Below are 24,147 nucleotides of genomic sequence, written 5' to 3' on the forward strand. Positions count from 1 at the left end.
GTAAAAATAACTAAGAAACATCAACGGAGGAGTCTGACACACGGCTTTCAGAGTTCATGAAAAAGCACATACTCGTATTGAACATCCATGTTTCCAAGTTATCACTTGCACTTAATTAGCTGACAAGTGAAGTATCCATTTTAAAAACAATACCATTTTAAATGCTTAAGAGTTTCTGTTGACTGTATATATTTAATACACTACAAAAGTAAACAATTGCACATAACTTTCAGTAACATCATTTCCTAGAAATGACACTCTGAACGTAAAGCAAACATCCGACACTTTTTTTTGAAAATCATTTTTTCTGAATTAAAGCACCCAGTTGCTAAAACAGCTAAAAATAATAATTAAAAAAAAAAAAAAGGTTTGGCCAAGATTTAAGAGTCTTTAAAATATTGGCACATTATTCTGGATAATGCATTCAGTGACAGATTTCACATCAGCAGCTGTGAAATAAAAGTCCCGTCCATTTTTTTTTTCCCCTCTGCTGGCTATGAGCGGCCTCCAGCAGACAGGACCCAGTCTTTGTGGGACGTAAACCCTGTGTCCTCTTTGTCCACACTCGCTTCAGTCGTCCTCTTGATGTTCAGTGTGTGTGGGCTTTCTCTGTGCTGTTGGGAGGAGTGGGGAACGGGCTGTCCACCTCCTTTTTACTGGTGGCGTCCTAAAATGAATGAGGTTGAAAGTCAGAAAATGATAAAGTAGCATCAATGAACATACACACTATAAGTTTTATAGTTAGTTATATATTTATTATGGCATTTATTTGGACATCAGCTTTGATGACAGCTCAGTGAAAATCAGTCCTACATCTGCAGATCTTCTCTTCATCCTGGTGTTTTGTGTGTGTCTCCACAAACTTTAAGCTTAAAACTGCAGCAGTCAGCAAATGAACCCAGAGTGCCTCAAAAAGATCAGGGCCCGTATTCCTAAAGATTCTTAGTGCAAAGAGTTGCTCCTAGTGGCCAAATTCTAAGAAAATTCTTAAAATCAGTAGGTTTTCTTAGAATTTCCCCAAAAAGTTACGAGTAGATCCTAGTAAGGATAAAAGCTATTCCTAAAGAATCCTAGCTCTTAAGAGAGCTCCTAAGGTGCGATCTGTTAAGAGCAGGGAAGAGGACTTTTAAGCGGCTTAGGAGTTCCCTAAGCAGAGGACAAAAAGGGGGACGGAAGAGGCAGGAGAGATCTTCTCCAAACACTGGGTGACAGTGAGTTAATGAAATGTGACAGATTGGATCGTGCAGGAATCTTGTTTGTACCAGCATGGCAATTAATATAAGCAAATAAATATAACTATCACTATGTGAATACTGTGCAAGTTTTCACACATTTTGAAGGATAATTTTAAAGCAGGCATCTCAAACCGGTTCCATAAAGGGCCGCGTGGCTGCAAGTTTTCATTCCAACCAAGGAGGAACACACCAGGCTGGAATCAATTAATCAGCTGATCTCAGTCTTCAGCTGATAACTAAGTGATCCCTTGATGTTGATTGGTTGGCCTGATGTGCTCCTCCTGGGTTGGAATGAAAACCTGCAGCCACACGGCCCTTTATGGAACCGGTTTGAGATGCCTGATTTAAAGTATAGCTTACTATTCATTTAACAGATATTTTCTTTTATGTGAAATATATTTTGTTTTACAATTGCAGTCTTCATAAGGTTTGATTCTATGAATAACTTTATCGATTTGAGGGTCCATCCTTTGCCCATTATCACCAAAAGTATATTTTTTATCTAGCTTTTTTTTGGGGGGGGGATATTTTTTGGGCTTTTTGGCCTTTAACTGACAGAACAGTTGAGAGAGAGACAGGAAATGGGAGGCAGAAAGAGGGAGAATGACATGCAGGATAGGATTGCTCTACCAACTGAGCTAAACAACGTCCCTTCATCTAACTTTTGGGATCAACCAATCACAGAGTTTGAAATGATGACTCATCCCTAGCAACGGGGGTCAACCACACCTCCTCACTAAGATAGGAGTTTCTGTCCACTCCTTGCTCAGAGTTCTCTGAGAGTGTTCTGTAATCACTCCTAAGCTAAGACTCCTTGCTAGGAATTTTTAGGTTAAGATAGGAGCTCTCTGAAAGGATGCTTAGAATCTTTAGGAATACGGGCCCTGATCTTCTTTGTTCTGGGACGGGGCGACAGAGAAATTTCAGTCTGTCCCACACATTAAATGTTTCCACACTGGTGACTTGATTGAAACCAAGTAAGGACTGAGGCTGGAACTATTATTTGCATTCATTCATCTCTTCAACGTTTTCTCAATTAATCATCAGTGTCCATTAAGGAGCGGCTGTGTCCAGACAGACGGCTTGGCCAAATGAACGTCATGTAATGGCCCAACAAGAAGAACAAAGTACCAACCAGCATGGTCATGTAGTCTGTGTGCGTCTGGATGTTGTGTCTGTCTTCTGTCTTTATTCTGGCAAAATTCCTCAGTGTCGCCCTGCCAAACCAGCCCAGCGATTCCACAAAGGGGGCCATCCAGTTAACACACAGCTGGGTGGCGTCTCTCGACAGACCTGAACACAGACAGAAAAAAAAAGTTGACATGCAACTCGCTGTGGGTCACACTGAGATTCAGGTCATGATTTTCAGCTCAGCCAGGATGATGATGTAGTTGTGTCTGTTTGGTTTTAGAGCTGCATTTGTGACATCAATAGGTGAAGACTAAAAACTTGAAATACTAAAATATATTATTGTGATGTGATATTGACAGAATTCTTTCCCCACTTCTCAAAGTTTCAAAGTTCAGGTATCAAGTATTGAGATTTTTTGACCGATTTACATACCAGAATATACACAATTCAGCATTCCACAGATTTTTCCATTTAAATATACATTAATCCCTAAATATTGATGGGGATAAATGGACTAAGATATGGACTCAAACAAAGAACATTTCAGTGTGTAACCGTGCCAGATTGTTACAATTCAAGATCGTCCACCGTTTACAAATCTCTCCTAACAAAAGACATAAAATGAACTCTAAACTCTCACCTGCATGTTTAAAATGTAAAATCTCAGTTGGTACCTATACTCACTGTATTTGGTCCTGTCCTAAAATTCAAACATATTGGATGGATGTTTTGCAAGATCTGGAAAATATATTTGGTGTTGTGTTACACATGGACCCTCTTTCTTTGATCCTGGGTTACCCCAGTCAAGATTCTATTGTGGGTGTTGACTCTACAAGACTGTATAATATCCTAACATATGCAGCAAGGAGGAACATCTTTCTGTCTTGGATAAGTGACAAACCCCCCCCCACTACATCAAACTGGCATAAGATAATTATGGAATGTTTTCCCCTTGAGTACCTGACCTGCTTGCTTCACTCGTCAGAAAAACAGTTTATGAATATTTGGACTCCATATCTTTGCTTTTCTAACTCCACAGTGGCTTCAGTACTATCAAGCGCTGTCCTTGGCTAGCCTTTGGCTCCTTTCCTGCATATTATTACAGCCTGACAATTTAAAACTTCTAGAATTGTGATCCTGGGTATATTTTTTATTTATATATTCATTTTATTTCATTTAATTGACTATTTCATCTGTCTAGTCCTTTTTTCTCACAGGGTAAGCCTTTTCATTGTTCTGGTCAGATGTGAGAAGTACATGTGTACAGGCTGTCTAGACCAATGTTGTACTGAGCGCTGTTGATGTTGTATTATTGTTGTTATGTTAATATGTAAAAAAAAAAAAAAAAAAAAAAAAACCCTCAACATATTTGAGAAAAAAAAAATATATATATATACATTAATCCCATAATAATCTCAAATCTTGCCTGAAACTTTTTCCACTGTTTCCTGTGGAATGAAATGGGATAGGACTGATGCAGCCAACACTCGATACTGGAAGTCCAGAGAGTTTATGTTGAGGATGCACAGGTCTAAAAGCTAGAAGAGAAACAACAGCATTAGTCATGAGCCGGACTCAGACTGAACGAATGAATCAAGTGGGCTTTAACTGTGAGACATAACCAGGCAGTACAGCATCATTATCAAGTAGAAAACACGTCCTGGCACATTTGTCTCCGTTGGTATGAGAGTGTGGAAATAGAAAGATGAGACAGTTGACTCAACTTTGAGGCAGAGGCTTGTATCACTATGTATGCTTAGAAAAGGTGAATCTGAACACCTACACGTGTCATCTGTATGTAAGCGTCCTGTGAAAACTGCGGCTCCAGCAGGTCAGAGTCGGTGTTCATTGATGCCATCTGGAAGTAAAGCTTCAGCCAGGACACGGCTGTTTCAGGACAGAGGTTCCAACTCAAAGCCTGGACAACACGAGTGAAGCAGATATATGTAAAAATTAAAGCCTCCTCATTGATTATTATCATGTGTGAAGATGCCACACATGTCATAGTATTACCTTTAAAATGATTAACTCCATTTGAAGAATCTCGTCTTCATAGCAGGTCCCTGCAGTCACATACGCCATCTGCGAGAGCTTTGGAGGACATGCTTCCTACAATAAAGAAAATCCATGAAGCTGTTAGACGCCCCGTTTGAAAAGGTTTCTCAACTGGCTGCACAAAAGAGGCAACTCTGAAATGAAAAGTCTATAAAGAATACTGAGATGTGTCATTTAAGGCCAACTTGTATTTGGGTTCTGCATCGAAGGCATCACAGTTGAAAAATGAGATCCCTCCCCGTTCTTCCTCACCTCCATCTTTGATGCTATAAAAAGACAAGTGATGCCAACGAGCTGCAGCATTCCCTTTTCAATGTTGCTCTGGGTCAACATGAACCGGTCAAAGTAGTCCTGAGCCAGGTAGAACGTCTGCCGGTGAAGAGCGTACGCCTCACTCACCTGGTAAAAACAACGACAAACACACACAAAAAAAGTTTCAGATTTTTTTTTTTTTTGGTTGAGTGATCTAAATTTAAGTTTATAAAATATCGGCCTCAAATGTGAGTATGGTCTGACATGATTCTGGTGTAGGTGGTAAAAGAGGTCAGCGGTGTGTGAGTCTGTACGATAGAACATAACGTGAAACCATCTGCAATTTTCTATCGTCACAAAAAAATATAAATCATCACAAATTAAAAAAAAATTAAACTGTGAGAAACACTACGAATATTGTTTGGGAGCCTGATGTTTATGTTGGGTTTACTATTCAGATAATAAAGAAGGCTTGTGCCACATATCTAAAAAAGGTTAAACAGGAAATGACTCGTGTGGTTGTGGTAGCCACAAAATTCTGGACACTTCATAAAAATCAGGACTATTTTACAGTTTAGTTTTTAAAATCAACTTAATACCAAGAAATCTGACAGAAAAACATTGAACTTAAAAGCAAGAATGAATATTTTGCTGTAGCAAATATTTTAGGGACCATTTTTAGAAACGCATTTACTCCAGATGAAGCACAGAAACAATAACTTATTGAAGCTTTCCCAACAGAAAACTGAGACGAAGTTGCAGACGCACCTCAATTAACCAGTCGAGGAGGATTGATCTCATTCTGGGTTGTATGCTGGGATGCTTCTGCATGAAGTTTTTGCTGTGTCTATAATTCAGCTCCTTGTCGACCATCTTCACCCACACGTCTTCAAAAGATCCCCATCTGTGACAAACACAAAGCAGAGCTGAATCTGGGTGTCATCTTACATTACAGCAAACTGAATACCTTTATGACAAATACTAATTAGGGGATTAATCAATAATGAAAATAATCGTAAATTGCAGCCACAAATTAAACTGTCTGGCAGAGGACATCAGCAAGAGATGATAACGAGTCAAACAACGGCTGAATAATGTATGATAATCACCCAAGATGAGGCAGAGGTGAAGGCTGAACCGCAGTGAGAACTTCACAGTCGGTCTCATCACAGTCGACTCCGTCTCCCTTCTCAGACGTCTCGATGAGAATACAAGGCTCAGCGACACCTTCAAGTACCAGCTGGTTCTGATATAGAAATGGAATAAAAAGGACTCAACAGACTCGTTCAAAAGGCACTGACCGGATATTTCTGTTGGGACAGATTTGTTTAGTTGAGCTGAGTTGGGGTAGGGGGGGGGGTTTTTTGGGTGTCTCTGCGACATTATTCTCTGACTGTTTTTCATTTCAGGAATTTCCGCCTGTTGCTCCTCGTTTCACTTATCAACACTGTTGCAGTTTTACTTGTTCATCTATTTTGTGCCCTGACTTGACTACGCTTGTGCAAAACCCATAAAAAGATATAATAAAATAAAGAGCGGGACATACCTTCTCGCACTGCAGCTTTGACAGGGGCTGAACCTTTTTTCTGTTGCTCTGTTGAAAAGAGTTATTAGGTTGGATGTCAGACCACGTGGAAAATGCTTGGTTACAGATCACTTATAAAAGCTATGCAGAATCCTCTTAAATACGCGGTTTGCTAGGACTCTTACCTTAGTTACTTTGCCTTTCTGACCTGGAGCATTTTCAGAACTTTTCTGCGGGCGACCACTGCAAAGACATCACACTGAATTCAACATGGTGGTAGCTGGAGATTTTGACAACAGCTCAACAACCAGTCAAGATATAAAAATAATTCATAGAGCAGCAAAACAGGTCATTACCTTCCTCTAGTCATGGCTGTGGCGGCTTCTGTCTGTAAAAAAAAAAGGAAGGATTTAGAGGCAAAGTTAGTGTCTGTTGACAAAACCAGGAAGTTAGCCCTCAGATGGAAACGGTAACAACCAGCTGCAGCTGTCTCAGCTTGCACAGATCATACTCTCATGCAAAACCAAACCCAATAAAAATACAGTTTCCGGAATATTTATCGAGGCAGCTGTTATACCCCGACATACGCGCCATTATTATTAATGAGCGCGTAAAATGACCACTGCAAGTCGTTGTTGCTCAAACCTCAATCTGAGACGCTTTATTTTACCTCTATGGATATTTCTAGCCTGAAGATCCTGCATTTAAACAACACAAATCGACCATGATCGGCACAAAGAGACAAGCTGTGAGAGACCCCAAAAGCTGCAACTGCTCCCTCAATGCAGCAACAACACAAAGGCCCAGGGGACGACATTTTGAACCAAGTACAACAACGCGCTTTGAATGCAACACTAACCGACGACCACACGATCACCAATTATTAAACATATCATCCTCTACGGTTTATTTTGTCATTCTTGCGCCATGGTCGGTTCATTTAATCATGCATTATCATAAAACTTTGCGGGTGACCGAACCAGGAACAGACCAAAGAAGTTTACTGAATTAATTTAAACTTGGGAGACGCACAATCGGCTTCCTCCACAGAAACAGAAGTTTCTAAAACTTTCTACAGTCAACAAGACAACTTTTATCTGGCTAGTTGTTAGCTAACTTTGATGCTAGCTTGCTAAACACAACCAATCGGCCCACGAGCTCCACAGCGACAGAGTTTACTCACGTACCAGCAAAATAACAAGCAAACTGCTGCTTTCATTGACGCACAAGTTTAGGCACCTGCACGTAAATGAATAACGAATGGTTCAGAACGGTAAAGGTAAAAGTATTGCGGTAAAGAGACTGGCTAACTGTACAACAACACTGTTTGCTGCTTACCCTCCTCGGTTCCGAGCCCAAATTAAGCTAGTTTCCAGTTGGCGCTGGCGCCAACAAATGTGCGTCTGCGGCACATTGCGCATGTGTATAAATACTCCCAACCCTGAACCATTTAACCGGAGATTAAACGAGGTTAACACACATTACCTTAAGGTGAGAGGTTGTAATTGTGTTACCATCTTTTAAAAATATATTTCCTTCATTTTAGTTTGAACTGCCTCAACGCTGGACTGGAGTTTATTCTTTAACCGTAACGCTAATCAAAGTAGCAACTAAATGGAGAAACAGTCGTTTTGTGTGGGCGAACGCAATTTACTTAAATCAGGCGTTAGGTCTAAGCATTATTAAGCCCTTCTTATTTTAAAAGACGCATTAAATAACATAATTATTATAATAACTTTATCTCATCCTTTTCTTTTTGTTCCAGTCAGTTGTATTTTCCGGCCGGCCGATGGTGGGCGGAGCTATAGAGCAGGATAGCCAATAGGAGGGACAGTTGAGTTGAGCGCGTGCTGCTGGACCAGGATGTAAACAAAGCAGGGAGCTGTCAGTGGAGTGGTCACAGGTCAGAGCTGCTCCCCTCAGTGTGCATGTTTATGTGCAGCACATTAGCCAGGCGTTTCTCCTAAACGTAAAAAGGAGCATATCTCTTCACAGCCACATTTGTTTTTATGTTTAGACACTACAGAACACTTTGACTAAAAGATGCACATCCTGAAGTAATGTCGCCTCCAACTGGTTGAAAATAGTTTTAAGTTGTCAAGCTCATGTACTCTGAGACCTTTCACATCACAGTCATTTCTTACATTTAAGGTGTAAAGCCTGAAACCATGACATCACGTATCATTTGGATAACTTCGTATAATTTCAGCAATTTCGTAAATTAAAACACAAATACCTATATATATATATATATATATATATATATATATATATATATATATATATATATATATATTAAGTGTGAATAATTTGGTAATTGTAAGACAATTGTGACTCTAAATGCTCTACTCCAACCTTTTTACCCTAGCAGCAATTTAACAGCATGCTTCACAGCATACATTATTATATACCATTATTATATAACTTATATAACTTTTTGGCTACACATTGTTAATTCAGTACATTTTATACAAGGATACAAAGATTTTACACAACTTCTAAATCTTTCTAAATCTGAATATAAGATCCAAATTAAAGGTAGGACAAGTTAAATTGGTAGTACAATATGCCTTTGATGTAATAAAATCATTAGATCATCATTAGATTTAGTTAATGATGAGTTCATGATGCCATGTAATAAAACAAGTAAGGGGAGGTTTTCAGCATCATGAATGTGGTTTTAGTCCTGATACTACTGTATCAGTGACAAAGCCATGGACTTCACTTCCTGTCACAATGCACTGTGGTAAATGGCAAGTTCTGTCGGTCGATTATAAACGGAACAAGAGAGGAAGCCATGGCAGTTTGTGCAGACAGGCTCAGTAGATGTTCTTAACTACACAGTTTGAGTTCCAACTTTGAGCAGAGAGAACAGAGGCTATTCTGTGTACAACATGAAGCTGGTGAAATGCATTTTTATTGTCCATCTGAGCTGTCTTTGTCAAGGTGATGTATACTGTTTTATACATTTATAAGGATGATATTGAAAAGTTATTCAGACACTGTTGGTTTGGCTGTAAGTTATGGCTTTATTGAAACCGACCGTAGCTGAGACAATGATAGATGTGTTTTTGGCTGCATTAATTTCTAACTATATTTAGTACTGTTTTTCCAAATGAGCTAACACTATTAGTGATTCTCACTTAAATTGAATGCAGTGTAGCTGATAGGACAGCAGCACATAAACTATGTTATTAAATGGAAAGAAAAAGGAAAAACAACTGCAAGATTATTATTGCTGTCAGTGGAGGTAAAATTGTGGAAGCTGGAACTTTCTTTTATTCAACAATTTTTGTCACTATTTGTCATAAGAAAAGTAGCCTTGTAAATGTAACATGGATGGGGAAACACTGCTGGGTAGAATTACTGTTTTTCAAACTAACGGAAAAAGTATAAAAACTTGTTTATGTAAATCTAAAATGGTTTGGTCTCGTTATATTTGCTCTATTTATTTTTTGTACGTTTGACATTTACAAGTGCATCATTTTCATTTGGATAACCATCCTCTTTAAAGAAAAAGCCTTGAAGAAAATTCAAATGTTATTTCCAGAGGTGATTTGGAGGTTAAAAGTTATCAAAAAGGTGAAAACAGTGAAAGGCAGTTTTGGATGAAATGTGGATAATGCTTGTTTGTGTAGATTTCTATTTTTGACATGTATTTATAATCCTTAATCTGGAATTTTTCATATTTAGTTTTTTTATTCCTTATTTTCAACACTAATCTTTTCGCACCACCGTAGGACCGTCTGGGTGCTTGAAAGTGGAAAACACAAAGTTGGTGTGGATGATAGTCAGGCAAAACTGAGTTCTACAAGAAGAAGATAAATGTGGTGTAAAGTTTAAAATGTGGAAGGTTACACGTGATGAATCATTTGTCGGTGGTGTGTTTTTTTTCATTTTTCACCCACACTGCGTCCTGAAGCACTGTAATCACTTGGTCAAGTGGTTGCTCTTCAGAAGTCCTGTGGTAGCTGCATTTGATGTGGTGTGCATGTGTTAGCCTGTATCGCCTTCATGTTTACTCTCTTACTGAGTGTTTTCCTTCTTCATTTCAGCTCTGCAAAACTCCTCCACTCAAACAGACCCATCTGATGTCCATGTGAGAGCAGAGGACGAGGAATTTAACAGTGAGTTAAATGGTTTTCTGCAGCGCAAATGTATTATTCAGGCAGATAATCTCTCTTTTTCTTTCACACACACACAAACACATCGTTATAGCAGATTTTTGCGTAAATACTTAACGCAGAGGCTGTATGAATATTCTTGCTCTTATTATCACAGGATGTGGGGTGACCTGCTTGTGAAACACAACTCGGTGACTTTTGCAGGTGCAAATCAAGCAGTGAGATAGGAAGGCGTTCTCCCACACAGACTCTGCTTTGCTCTGCAAACAAGCTTTGTTGCTGTTTGCTTGTGTGTGGCTTTGTAGTCAACTGCTCCCTCCATAGCACAGTTTTGTCCCAGAAACACCTCAGTCAAATACATTTATATTCAGAATCATCAAAACTGAAAGCATTGTGTGAACTTTCATTTATACGTAAAGGCCTCCAGCATTAACCTCTACACATCCTAAAATAATACAAAATTCACATGTTAGGAAATTCCCTAGAATAAATGATAATGCATGATGGACGGACGCTCACAAATTGTTGCCATATGAATACATGTAGAAATAAAACTGTTCAATGATGTTTCAAGGGCTTCAGACAACCAGAATTGCACCAGCTTTTGAGTTTTACTGGAATAATCATCACATAAATCGATTTGTGTGTCCTACAGCTGACCCTTACATTCACAAACTCGCCGGTAAATGCACCTTCACGCTCAGGATGCTTGGAAACAGGAGCCGTGATGTGGTGGCGCTGCCAGCAGACTCTACAGATATGTTGGTTGAGCAGATCTGTCAGGATCTTGACTGTGGCGACGTCTTTCATGTGAATAAAACCAGCTCACCCCCCAACGCCGCCTGCTTTCACGACTGTTTGTACCAAGATGGCCGTTTGCAGAACTGTTCACAGAGCGTGGGGAGTAACTGCACAGTGATTGCTTCAGCTGTTTGCGGTAAGATTTTTCTCTGCAATATAATGGAATGAACTGCTGTAAAACTGCTTCCCAGGCATCATAATCAGATAAGCTGACAGCATGATAATGTCCTCAGGCCACCAGGCTGTGCGGCTGGCAGGAGGAGCAGACCGCTGTGCTGGACGGGTGGAGTTGTGGAGGAATGGGAGATGGGGCACAGTGTGTGACGACCAGTGGGACCTGCGGGATGCTGACGTGGTCTGTGCCCAGCTCGGCTGCGGTTACGCCCTCAGCGTGACGGGACAGGGTGGCTCCTTCCCCCCGGGCAGAGGACCCATCCACCTGGACGACTTGAACTGTACGGGCAAAGAGGAGAACCTGTGGGCCTGTCCGGCTGCACAGGACGAGCCTGACTGTGGACACAAAGAGGACGCTGGTGTCGTGTGCTCAGGTCACAGTCCAGTTCATTCAGTTCAAGACATGTCTAAACACACAAAAAAATTAAGAAAATTACTGGAGAAAGCCGGCTGTTAAAGTTCATTTTTGTCCTTGGAAACAGAAGTTTGACAAAGAAATCTTAATTCCAAGTCCGCTTACTAGCTTTGTGGAGTGGTTTAAAGCCCCAGAAAAAGAAAGTGGACCCCAAGAAACAGCTTTCTGTCTTTTTGGACCATTATTTTGTTTAAACTAACAAAAAAGTCCAAAGCACAACAAGATCACTTGTCTAGCCTTGCTAGCAGCTCCATAAGGCTGCACTTTTGAGCTAAATGCAAAAATCAGCATGCTAACAATGACAATGCTGTATGCTTATGTCTAGTAGGTGTGATGTTTGCCATGTTCATCTCAGTGTAGCTGGTTAGCATGCTAATATCTGCTAACTAACTGAGTACTGCTGAGGCTGATGGGAGCGTCATTAGTTTTGCAGCAGGTATTTGGTCATGCTGTAGTGTTTGTACCAAATTTCATGTCAATCCATCCAATAGTTGTTGAGACATTTTGCTCGCAGTGGTGAAGCAACAGAGCCACATTGCCACCCCATTTTTTATACTAGAGTCATCTAGCATGTTTAAAGCTGAGATTCTGAGTCCTAAACGCTGCATTTATTCATTTTTATTGGTCAAAATGTAGTCAAATTTACTCCCATTTGCCCATAAAAAGCCACGTAGTAAATTTTTTTTGTGAAATGTAATCCCCAAAAGTCAAGAACATGGCTTCAGTGTCCTCAGTGGTGATACCATGAAGCCACAATTGGAAATAATTTACTTAACATTAGTCTACAACAGAAAGTGTCGTATGCATTTTCCTCTAATGCTCTCACAGTTTGTCTTTTCCGTGTGTAGAGATGAGAGCAATCAGACTGACTGGAGGTCTGGACCGCTGCTCTGGCAAAGTGGAAATCCACCGTAACGGCAGCTGGGGGACGGTGTGTGATAACTGCTGGAATATAGACATGGCCTCCATGGTGTGCTCCATGCTGCAGTGCGGCACCAAGCCGACGAAAATCTCCCAGTTCCTGCCCCCTCTCGCCCACAACAACGGGACGCTGTGGTACTACCTGTGCTTTTCCAACGCGCAGAGTCTGTGGCAGTGCAAGGAGATCATCAACAAAACACACCTGTGCGTGTCCTCCAAAGCTTCTGGCGTCGTCTGTAATGGTGAGTGCTGCAGTTTTTAGTTTGTAGTTGTTAATGAGGTATGTTTGTCCAACTGCAACAGTGTGGGTTGAGTTAGCTTTGGATGAGGCAATAAAACCAAGTGATGTGGCTTAGATACAAGAAAATACCAGGTTTGTCTGAAATATTATTTATAAATAGATTTATGCATTTTTTACTTATATAAAATGTATAAAACAGGAATTAAAAGCAGTGATAAACATGCATTTTATTCATTTTAAAACAGATCCAGCAATTGTTGAGCTCTGAATTTATAGCTGTGTGTCTGTCATCATATCATTCTAATGTTTTTTTTTTAGGTGTTTGTTTTTAGGTATTTTTTAAGACTTTCAAGAAGGTTCATTTTGCCAAAATGTTTAAACTCATTCACTTGTGTTACATCTTTTTAAAGTTGAATAGATTTCAGTCATGATTAGAGTATTGAAAACAAAAAAAGAGCTTTAAAATACATTTTATGCCCAACCTCAGCCTCCCTGTATTTAATCGCTTGCTGTTCAGTATTTACAGAATCATATCATTCTAACAGATATATGAAATTAAGGCTGAGCTCGTTATGATTTTAAAATAAAAATTCAAGCAAGTGAAAGTGTGATTCTTTAATTTCTGCTCTTTATTTGTCAGCTCACATCCAGGCTGTGTTTTCGTCCTGCAGGTTCTCTCGGGTTTCCTGCAGCCACCACAGCCGCCTCAGCTAACGCAACCACTGGAAACAGCTGGACGACTGGTACATATGAGTTTTTTATCCAACTTAAATAAACGTATATTTAGAAATGAGCCTGTAAAAGTTCTTTGGCCTATTTAAGAGTAAAGTTGAGCAGCAGAACATGTCTCAGTATGTTGTAGAAGTCACATGAGGAAGAACATTTTAACTTTGTGAAAACCAGAGAATGAAGCGTATTTCTGCTTTCTGTCCGTCCCGGAAGGTGCAGCCACATTTGGCCCCGGCGTCGGCTTCTCCATACCGTCGACGGAACTCCTCAGCACCATCGCTCTGTCGCTGCTGCTCCTCGTGTTTCTGATCACAAACACGGTGCTCTGCTGCCACTACAGAAGAAGACACGGTCGGTTCTCCTCCTTCCCTCCGTGCTGCAGTCTCACGCCTTTCATCTGGATGACAAAGAGAAAAAAAAGCTGTGATTTTAGTCGTTCAGTAAAATCACATTTTAGCTTTTGATTCATGTGACTTCAGCTGCAGAAGCTCTGTGCTCTTCGAGTCTCACCAGATTAAAATCTATGAAAAACAGGTTACGTAAAAAAAACTGAACTTCAATAGACTCAAGTTCATCCCAGTTCAAAAAGTAGTTAATTTAGTGAACTAGAAATATAATTAAAGTATAGAAAAGTCATTATAAGTACTGTTTTACTTTTAGACCTTAATTTAAAGTATGTTTGACAGATACTTTTAAAACATGTACTTCAAAATAGAGGTCATTCTATTTAAATGTATTAAAAATTAATATACTAATAGACATACATGCAATACCTAAAGTGGTATTTCAAAGTACTTATAAAAAGTGTACTTTATTGGAAGTGTATGATAAATTGTACTTAAGTGTACTTTTAAAAAGTGGACTAAACTACAAATACTTTTAATAGTAATAAAGTGTAGTTATGAAAAGTAGACTTATTTTCAAGTCCTTTGTAAAACACATTCAGCAGCTAAATTAAAGTGTATTTTAATTTCACTTCATTTAAAGTATATTTAAGTATATTTCCAAACACACTGGTGATATAATACAATTGTAAAGAAGGTGTGTTTTAAATGCTCATGAATCCTTATTTTTCCTGGTGGACTTCGCCACACTTGAAGCCAATTTAGCAACTATTTACACTTCATGTATACTTAAGTATTACTCAAGTGGTACTCAAGGACTACTTGAGTTCTACTTGGTACAACTGGCATTCGTTCGCAGGTCAAATGACTCTGCAGGAAACGTGGGTATTCATCATCTCCAGCTCTGATTGGCAGTGATGGAAACATGACACGCTAATTTCTGACCCTTTTCTGGTGATAACGTGTTAAAGTTTTGCACATTTGCATGTAAATGTTACCTGATATCAGACAGAAGTGTCTCATCACACTCACAGCATCAAATGTAATCCCATCTCTGCAGTATATTGATGGCTTTCAGTCATTTTTAGGCTGAAGTCCTTTCATGCTTCTCTCTGTCAGACACTGCAGACGCAGTCAAACACATGGGTTGAACGTTTCATGCAGTTTGAATAATTATCTGTATCTTGGTTATTACGTCCGCAGCGCTCTTGCTCCATCAGACGCGCACAAGCCCGCGACCTTCCTCCGAACATCATCACAACAGCTACCAAGACGCTGTCCACCTCGTCAAGGTCACCACCAACCAGCCTCAGACCGATGGTCAGTGTCTGAACATTCCCCAGAATATTAGAGATAAAAAACGGAACGTGTGAGCAGAATTTAATACTAACCCACCCAACTCAGTCTTTTCTGTCTTTATACCCTGCATACATGTATATTTACACACATGCACAGCGGCGAGAAAGCTGCAGCGAGTCGTTTAATTTTTTTGTGTTTGTCTCAAAAAGTCCCCTCCAATCCCAGGTATCTTTGGACCCAGCTTAGTAGTGTTGACAGCACGTCAGTAGATACAGACTATGAGCAGTATGAGCCAAGCAATGACCCGTCTGTCCCTTTGTCAACCTTTCAGAGTGAGCTACCTTCTTTTATTTCCTCTCCATTTGCATTTGCTCCTGTGTGTTTCTCAGTCTTTGCCTCTTAAGATGTTCTCTTGCTGTGCTGGAAAACATTGCGGTTGCGGCTGCTCTGCCATGTCTGTGTGTGTGTGTGTGTGTGTGCAGTCTGTGCAGATCAATGCACTGAATGTTTGCAGGCTGGTTTGTGATTAAGACAATGCTTTGTATGCATCATTTTGTATCCAGATTCTCAGCGGTACAAAACAAACGTGAACCCTTTGATGAAGCCCTCAGGTCTTGACAGCCTCTTAGAGGAAGGTGAGTCACCGTTCGTTTGCAAAGATCTCACGGAGACAAAGACGTTACCGTGCACAGATGTCGATCATTTCCATTTTCTGAACACATTTACCACCATGGGAGTGTTTGGATATATAAACATCCTCACCAAAGATAATTTATTTTTAGTTAAATTTAACCGTTATTTTGTTTTTGTTTTCATTCCGTCATAAACAGCCAAACACACTCAAAATACACACACACACACACACATAAAGAAAAAGCAAAGGATACAAATTCACTGTAACATGTAGATTTAATGACGAGTAGAGCGCTTCTCATTATACCATTTTTTTAACTAAAATACTCTGTTTGAATAGAAAGTATTTACACCTGATTTCAAAACCTGTAATAGATCCTCATGTTACCTCATGTTATCTGTTAAAATGTTCCAAATTTGATCTTCACATACTGAAAAGATTTAGAGCCAAACAGTTTGAACTATATGCCAAAAATTATACGTATGGACTTTGGTGTATTACAAAAAAAAAAATTCAGTGGCTTATTTAAAAATCCTGTTAATTAAATTGATTATTTTTTATTGTAATCAAACATGTAGTGTATCATCTCATTTTGTACAACCTTGTTGCTTCTAAAGAAAGACCATCATTAGTGGTTGATTTTAGTATAAAAAACATTTTCCTTCAACCAACATTAAGATTTTTTTTATTTTTAAAAATTTTAGTCAACCATTAAAGTTCCAGACATTTTTAACCACCTTTTACAGGAGATAATTATTTTTTTGTCTTTTAAATTATTCTTGGTCTTTAATATTAGATTCTGATTTTCATTTTTCAGGCACTGAACCCAAAAATGAAGTGATGGGAGTCTTTAACGGTGGCCCCACAGAGGCTGAATATGCCAGAGTGTCAAAGATCTCAGTGGACTCGTTCGACACCTCCAGTACTTCCTCTGGGGAGTGCTATGAAAACACAAACGGCTACGTCATGGTCACCCCCGGTCAGTCGACCTGCTTCCCTTCAACCACTAACTTGTTGTAAAGTTTCTGCAATTTAATTAGCAGCTCTTTATTTAAAAAACAGACAGTGGCAAGTTTGGCAGATTTAACTCCACAAGTACGTATTAGATTAGAGAGATATGGATATTTGCTTTCTTGCTGCGAGTTACGTGTGAAGATTGCTACCATGCACATGTCGGTACAAATCTGCAGCCAGTGGGTGTATTTTGTTAACTTTAGACAGAGCCAGGCCTGCGGTGCATCCTTAGTTATATGCTAAGCTAAGCTAGCTGGGTGCTAACTGTAGCTTCTACCTTCGTAATTCAATTCCTCTTTTAGTTAATCAACTTTTAGCATTTTTTAGCTTTTTGAATAGAAGATTTATTCCATCGCCTCACCCCAGTTTTTGTACTGTCCCTGATCTGAATCTGTGGGCGTTCGTAGCTCAAGACAAACACACATGACTGAAAGCTGTTTCACTTCTTTTAACAGGAGGATGTGAAAGACAAAAGTGAATGTGAACCTTTCTCAAAAAGCTCTCACTAGATAAAGTTCATGAAAACTAAACCTGACCTGTGCTCTCACGTATTACAGAACCGGGGCCGAGCCAGCCGTCTGTCGCCTGTTACCCTCCGGGGATCTACTCCGGACAAACAACAGACCAGAACAGCTTAAGTAAATGTCACCGTACAGCTGATACAGAACAATAAGATCCATAACAGTGTCTGATCTTTGCTGTTGTCTGATCATCAGGTGATGAAGATGACGGCCCCCTCTACTCCCCTGTGAGCCCCGACCCAAACCCTCCGTCTGAGGATGACTACGATGACATCGGCGCCTCGCAGTGACTCCAGCTCACAGAGGCCAACTGAAGATAACAGAAAAGCGAAAGAGTAAAGAGTAAGTGCAGGTCACATATAACCAGCTTTTCAACAGCATTTGAATGCAAACAGTAGTTTGAGCCTGCCTAGCACTGAAATGCTGTTGATACAGAAGTTAAATGCAACCTCTGCATCTAAAAACATTCATTTTAACCAAATTCATATCAAGTTTGACCTGGACTTCTTGACTTTTACCTGCAACTCACCAAACTGCTGTTTCCTGCGAACCACAATGATTCACTGCGAGCTCAGTGAACAGCTGTGGAGACTGGAAACGTGACCTCCTGCATCACAGCGAACGAACTGATCGGAAGCACTTGCATGGTGCATTTCATGATGCTCAGAAATCTGCCAGTCAGATGCACTCAAGCATCTTTTCCAGAAATCAAAGCCTGCAGACAAAGGACAAGCACATTTGGATGTTGTGAACGGCTCACCCTGAAGTGTGTCGCGAACAAACATCCTGGACTTGAACTTTTAAAAACAGGCCCTGCCATTTTCATGCAGATAGAATTTCACTTTAGCAAACATTTATATGTTGAAACGTTCACATGGGTGGATTAGCAATGACCAGTTAGCTAAAGTTTCAAGTCTGCAAGTTATTTCTTTAGTGAATAAATGAATGAAAATCAATGACCGCCTGCAAATGACCAATGAAATCAGACTTAGCAGTCAGAGTCTGTTCAGGTGTTCTGTGAATGTAGTTGAAGCAACTGTAACATATCTACTGTATGTTGTTTCAGATTTTTGATATTTAAATGTGTTTGCGCAGCATCTTTCTGTAATAACAATTATGTACTGTGAATTATGTGCTAATATTTTGATATCAGTACAAACTACTGAGTTCTGCGATGTGCATGGCCAAAAATATGTGGACACATTAACGTTATACCCATATGTGATATTTGGAGTTATTCTGAGACAATGGGCATTAAAACTACTACTTTAACAGCCTTCACTTCTTTAAGGAAGGCTTTCCACACAAATCTGACCCCAGAACAGATTAGCCACAAGAACATTAATGAGGTCAGACAGTGGCGTTCAGTTGTACATGGAGGAACTGATACACAACTGGAGGAAAATTATTGTCTAAAATATAAATAGTACATAGCTCACAGACCAAAGCTGCACAAAAGTAAGTGTCCTTTTATTTTTGGCCATATAGTTTATTAAAACAATGAATCCTGTGGGTATTAATATGAGTGTAATCAAACTATTAAGTTCTACCACAAGGTGGCACTACAAGCTTGTAAAAACCTAAAGGTGTAAGCGGCTGACTGGACTGAAGACCTCACATGTCAACTACTGAGAAAAAAACAAACTTGTAATCCTATAAAATATTTGCCAAAGTAATGTTTTCCAGGCTGTAACACTGTGACAAATACTCATCGGTGCTGAGTGAGGGTGAAGTCAACATAATGCACTGTGAAACAGTTTGAGAGGGGGACTCTGGATCCTGATCGGGGGCCAACATAAACCATCAGAGCAGTTTGGAACCAGACCTGGCACGGCTCTTCTTGGTCCATTACATCTGCAGCAGCTGCAGAGCATCAACACTTCCTCCCGATCCAAAGTGATGCCTTGAATTAAAGGGATGTCTTGTTTTGTGGAGGTAAACATGATAAAGTGCTTCAGAGCACCTGTAAAACTTTTTAATAGGATAAACATGGATTAGCTTCAGCTCAGCTAACGTGAGAAGTGGGAGGGATGATGCATTAGACTGATAACCAGCAGAATTGGGTGTTTTTTGACTGGAAGGTATTTGGCAAGGGAGAGGAGGAGGATACGCGTGTGTGGAGGCGAGAGGAGGAGGAGGACTGGGGGTGAAGCTGAGGAGAAAAGGAGGAGGTGGACGGAGAAGTCGGCAAAGATAAAACGTGTCAGGAGGAATCATATATTACACTCAAATTTAGTCCAGAGCTCTGCATCAAGATAAACTGGCGAATTAACGACCAGATCTCCTTATGAAACTCAATCTCTTTCACATGCCGGAGAATCCAGCGCACGCACACACACACACACACACACACACACACTTAACAGAGGTTCCATCTCAAAGTATGCACTTTGATATACTGCAGATCCTCCTCCAACAGTTTGCTTTTCTTTTATTCTGCTCTTAAAGATTGATAAAGTCAGAATCTTAAAATCTGTGGATTTACAGTCCTGATTAACATCAAGGGAAAGAAATGTGGTGCACCAGTATTTCAAGTAGCTTGTAGTATTTGAGGGATTAGAAGATCAACCCTCTGTTTTCACTTTGTTCATTAAATCAGTTACACACAAAAGATTACGGCTCCATAAGCCCATAAGTTGCTTAAAGTATCCCGACAGCTGAACCCGGCAGAGTTTAAACTTTTGAACTCTGTTTGTTGCAGGAGGCCTGGAGACGACTGTACCTGCCTGCAAACAATATGTACAACCCAGATCCCAGAAAAGCCGTCTGAAACAAATAAAAACAGGACACAAAGTGTTCCTGAGCACATGCATTAATCTCCTTTATGTAATCATGTGTTCACAAAGTGGTGAACCTCGCTCCATCCTCGCTTGTGAGCAACTGAGTCTTTCCAGGATGCTCCTTTCATACCCAATCATGATACTATCACCTGTTACCAATCAACCTGTTTACCTGTGGAATGATCCAAACAGGTGTTTTTGGAGCGTTCCACAACTTTCCCAGTCTTTAGTTGCTCCTGTCCCAACTGGTTTAAAACGTTTTGCTGCATCAAATTCAGAATTAGCAGATATTTACAAAAATAAAAGACACTGATGAGGTCAAACATTAAATATATTGTCTTTGTTTTCAGTTGAGTTTATGTCAAACAGGATTAACAAATGATCTCATTCGGTTTTATTTATGTTTTACACAGCAACAACTTTTTTAAAATCAGGGTTGTAGCTCATGATAGAATCTTACAGCTCAGCTGCTGCTGTCTTTTGAGGTTTGTTGTGATCCTCCAGTATATATGTAAAGAATATTACAACGACAAGAGTTTGGGCAACTATTTTTGTGGCCTGTTAGCATTTGAAATTCATGTTACACTCACCCATAAAATATTCTTAAATGCACCAGCTTTCATTCACACTTCAGCTCATCTCACTCTTCACACCACAGTTCATGTGTCATTACAAAAGCACGGACTCTCACACGTCTAACTGGTGTCTTCCTCTCTGCGACCTCGTCGGTTTTGCTCGTGACTCTGCCTTTGTTTTGGCGCTGCGCTTCGATTGCCAGGGACATGTTGCAGGATGGACCGCAGCCAGTGAAATGCAGTGAGGTCATCAGTTTAGGTAGAGCCCCAGATGGTTACAGACCCGGGCGAAAAACCCCACTGCAGCTTATTAATCATAGCCTTTTTTCGTTCAATAGCAACGATTTCTACTAAAGCCATTAAATTCACTAATACTCCCCTCCTTATTAGTCACTCTCACAGTAAATCAGCCTGTAGTTTGGCTGTAAATGACATTACAGCCTGCTGGGCTGAAGCTTGGGTGCGCTTGCGAGGCCCAGTAATAGTGTTGATTACTCTTCACTCATTAGGTTGCTTTCACTGCAGCCGCTAAGCCCCCATCAGGAGGTTTTTGGCTGAGTGGCCGGGCAGAGGCCCTGATCCAATTCACCTTTAAAGTTCAGTGGACCTGTCTGGGTTGCCACGGGTCAGTGCATCACTCTCCATGCTGTGCACTCCCAGAGAGGCCCTCATTACCTCATTTCCTGTTACTACTGTACCAGACAAGCATTTGAATCTCATGGTTTGTGTAAAGTTTGCAATGTTTGTCACAGTTGGTCCATTAAAGCTCCAGAATAAAACACTTGTTGAATTTATGTGTATGGAGAAGAATGAACATGATAATCAGTCATAACGAGGAGTTTTCACAGTGGCCCTGAGGTGCAAAACACAACAATTTTGGATGAAACACATCACAGAAAAAAAACTAGATTTCTGAAAACACATTAATACATTAGAAAACATAATTTTATAAAACACATGATTAAATTGGAAAACATTTTAGAAAACAACATTTTAGGAAACAAACAGATCAGAAAATGCAACAACTTTTTAGAAAATGCTGGAAACATTAATCCAGTTTAAAATGTTTATTTTGACCCAGTGTTAGAAACAGCCCGCCCACGTTCTAACTTAAAACTGTCACAAATGTATTGTTATTTTTAAGAAGAAATGTGATATCCAAAACTGTGAGGAAAATAAATGTTATCAACAATCACAAACGGCTACCACCTAGTTACAGTAATTTATAGCAGTTCACAACAATCGCACCTTTTAGTGGGGGTAAATAACCCAACAGTATGACAGTAATAAAACAGAAGACTGACACAGGCTGAAAACAATCCTTTGTTTTGGCTGGTTTTATAACCATGAGTACTTGGTAAAGTTACCCAAACTGGGTCAACTTTTACCCACTGATTTTTAGTGTCTTACAAAATGTTTTGATTCTGTTTTGCACCTCAGAGCCTCCGTACATTTCCCTCACATTTATGAGTCTCCATGAAGAAACGAATCCCAACTTGAAAGCTAGCCTGGCAGTGCAGCGTTTAGCTCATTAACCTTTTTTTCTTCTTAGCACCTCGCTGCAGTTAACAGTCTGTGGCCTCTTCCCCACCAAGACACATTCATGTAGCTGCCAGTCAGGTCAAAGCTGCAATTAAGCTGCTTTAAACTTGTTCAGTGGTGCTTGGAGGCCGTAAAAATACTTCCGTTTGAGTGTCAATGGGAGCCTGTGGTGGTTAACGCTGCATTCATGGGAGAATACATTGTGTCTAGTTAATGTAAGTAGTCTGGTCAGCAGGTCAAAAGGGCAACATGACTGAAGGATATGAGGATGTCCAGTAGTTTCCAGCTGTTTGAGATAAACACAACCAGTCTGATAATTAACGTTCACGACCGCTCCGCTTTTTTTTCTCCACTCGGCCAACATGAAATATCTCAAGCAAGTAAGAATTTACGGTCACATGTCCTTGTTTGTCTCCAACCAGATGGATGGAGGTTTATGAGTGTGCGGTGCATGTCGGACAGCAGCATCTCGCTCTGAGTGCCGGTCACTCGGGACAGGCGTCGTCAATCCTGGTCTCCAGTGAATGGCAGATTGGCTGCCATAAACCAGGCCTGATTGCTGCTGAGTTTTCAGACCGAGGGAGGCATGGAAACAAAACCCTGCAGATACGAACAATGTGGGTGGGACTCTGTGAACCGAACCCCGCTGCAGGATGCTATACTGTACATGTCTGCACCAGCAGTGCACAGATTCATGTCAATCCAAATGATCCTGTGTCCATTTCTGAAGCATTAGACATCAGCAGATTCGGAGGAATAAAGTTATAGAATATTGAAAGAAAGGGTGCCCCAAAGGTTTGCTGGTGGGCTCCTGTTGAATCTGACCACAGGATTTTTCTCTGTACATTTGTCTTGTAGTAATGTTAAACACAACCTATAATGAAAATTGAGCTCTTATAGATTTTGATGCAGGGTAATGACATCAGGTAACAATGCAAGACCTCCTTTAGTGGTTGCAAATGTGCAGTTTCAAACCACAACAGACATGTGAATCTTCAGTTTTCCTGGCCCCTGGACAGTTACCTGCTCGGCTCATTTGTTTTACCAGCCTTGGATTTAGGACACCAGGGTCACATCCTCTGACTGGGTTTTAGAAACCTTGGCAGAATTTGCATTGTTCAATTAAAAACTAACCATCGCTGAGTTTTGTATTGTTTAAATTATACAAGAGGATGCAATAAAATGTGCTTCACAAAATATCAAAAACACACAAAGACAGATTCAATGAATGAGGATTTATTTCTTTAGACAATTCAAAGAAATACATTCACAGTAATTAAAAGACAAGGCCGCCACCACCACTGCAGCATTGACATTTTGACTTGACACTGCAGGAAAAGTACAGGTGCAGCTGATGACATTACTGAGGTTTCCCAGTAAGCAAAGCCAGTGAGCCAGCATGCACAATGCAGTTCAATCCACTGCACAACAACAAAGCGCTGATGTCACTTGTTACTGGATGAAAATCACGACATCCAGTCAAAAATCCCTCCGGCGTCCAGGCCGAACCAGAAAGCTGTCAGGTCGACTGAGAGCAGCTGGTGCAGCCGTGTGGACTTCAGTTCAGACTAGAAGTCTGGTTCCAGCTCAGCGTGTGAAGATCCAGCAGGTGTGATCCAAACACAGTCTTTGATAAACTGATCTGTATGTTCTTCATTGTTACAAAACAACAGTCAGCCTGCTACACCTGTGATGACACAACAGGCAATGTTCCAGAGGACTAGTGTTAGTGGGCAGGTATTTATACAGAGTGGCTGATTAAGGTGAATAAGGAGCAGGTGTGCTGGCAGGGCTCAGGTGAACGGTGGGATTTGGTAATCATGAGTTCTTTATTG

The 24,147-nt window shown here is 40.3% G+C and overlaps 2 protein-coding genes across 6 annotated transcripts; one reads left to right on the forward strand and one right to left on the reverse strand.

Annotated features, from left to right (window-relative positions):
* Positions 1 to 344: 344 nt before the first annotated feature.
* On the reverse strand, positions 345 to 7,586 carry LOC121619304 (G1/S-specific cyclin-E2-like). Its single transcript, XM_041954903.1, has 12 exons — positions 7,537 to 7,586; positions 6,555 to 6,586; positions 6,384 to 6,441; positions 6,220 to 6,267; positions 5,783 to 5,919; positions 5,442 to 5,577; positions 4,674 to 4,820; positions 4,380 to 4,475; positions 4,150 to 4,284; positions 3,793 to 3,904; positions 2,371 to 2,528; positions 345 to 667 (listed from the first exon to the last, which is right to left on the reverse strand). The coding sequence occupies exons 2-12, from the start codon at positions 6,566 to 6,568 to the stop codon at positions 590 to 592; spliced, it is 1,119 nt and encodes a 372-aa protein (XP_041810837.1). The 5' UTR covers positions 6,569 to 6,586; positions 7,537 to 7,586; the 3' UTR covers positions 345 to 589.
* Positions 7,587 to 9,006: 1,420 nt separating this feature from the next.
* LOC121620099 (T-cell differentiation antigen CD6-like) lies at positions 9,007 to 20,304 on the forward strand. 5 transcript variants are annotated; one of them, XR_006007551.1, is made up of 15 exons: positions 9,007 to 9,144; positions 10,254 to 10,325; positions 10,978 to 11,259; positions 11,357 to 11,671; positions 12,561 to 12,875; positions 13,546 to 13,617; positions 13,817 to 13,954; positions 15,151 to 15,267; positions 15,456 to 15,578; positions 15,810 to 15,881; positions 16,698 to 16,859; positions 17,452 to 17,532; positions 17,611 to 17,757; positions 19,173 to 19,350; positions 20,117 to 20,304. XR_006007551.1 is itself a non-coding variant. In XM_041956043.1 (13 exons), exons 1-13 carry the CDS (start codon positions 9,093 to 9,095, stop codon positions 17,703 to 17,705), a joined length of 1,896 nt encoding a protein of 631 aa, XP_041811977.1. In that variant the 5' UTR covers positions 9,007 to 9,092; the 3' UTR covers positions 17,706 to 19,015. The 5 variants fall into 5 exon arrangements, 2 of the variants coding, with proteins under 2 accessions (XP_041811977.1, XP_041811978.1); XR_006007549.1 differs by having other exon boundaries at positions 19,173 to 20,304; XR_006007550.1 differs by lacking the exons at positions 19,173 to 19,350; positions 20,117 to 20,304 and adding an exon at positions 17,991 to 19,015.
* The last annotated feature ends 3,843 nt before the right edge of the window (positions 20,305 to 24,147 follow it).

Source organism: Chelmon rostratus, chromosome 16 (assembly GCF_017976325.1).
Source record: "Chelmon rostratus isolate fCheRos1 chromosome 16, fCheRos1.pri, whole genome shotgun sequence".
Lineage (NCBI taxonomy): Eukaryota > Metazoa > Chordata > Actinopteri > Chaetodontiformes > Chaetodontidae > Chelmon > Chelmon rostratus.

What these genes read in the sequence shown, in the direction of transcription:
- LOC121619304 (XM_041954903.1), bottom strand. An exon ending in AGAAAGGCAAAGTAACTAAG is followed by an intron (nt 6,268 to 6,383) that starts GTAAGAGTCCTA and finishes TCTTTTCAACAG; the next exon opens with AGCAACAGAAAAAAGGTTCA. An exon ending in AACAGTGGAAAAAGTTTCAG is followed by an intron (nt 2,529 to 3,792) that starts GCAAGATTTGAG and finishes GTCTGTGTTCAG; the next exon opens with GTCTGTCGAGAGACGCCACC.
- LOC121620099 (XM_041956043.1), top strand. Translation starts at nt 9,093, where the DNA reads ATGAAGCTGGTGAAATGCATTTTTATTGTCCATCTGAGCTGTCTTTGT. An exon ending in AGAGGACGAGGAATTTAACA is followed by an intron (nt 10,326 to 10,977) that starts GTGAGTTAAATG and finishes TGTGTCCTACAG; the next exon opens with CTGACCCTTACATTCACAAA. An exon ending in TTCTGGCGTCGTCTGTAATG is followed by an intron (nt 12,876 to 13,545) that starts GTGAGTGCTGCA and finishes TTCGTCCTGCAG; the next exon opens with GTTCTCTCGGGTTTCCTGCA.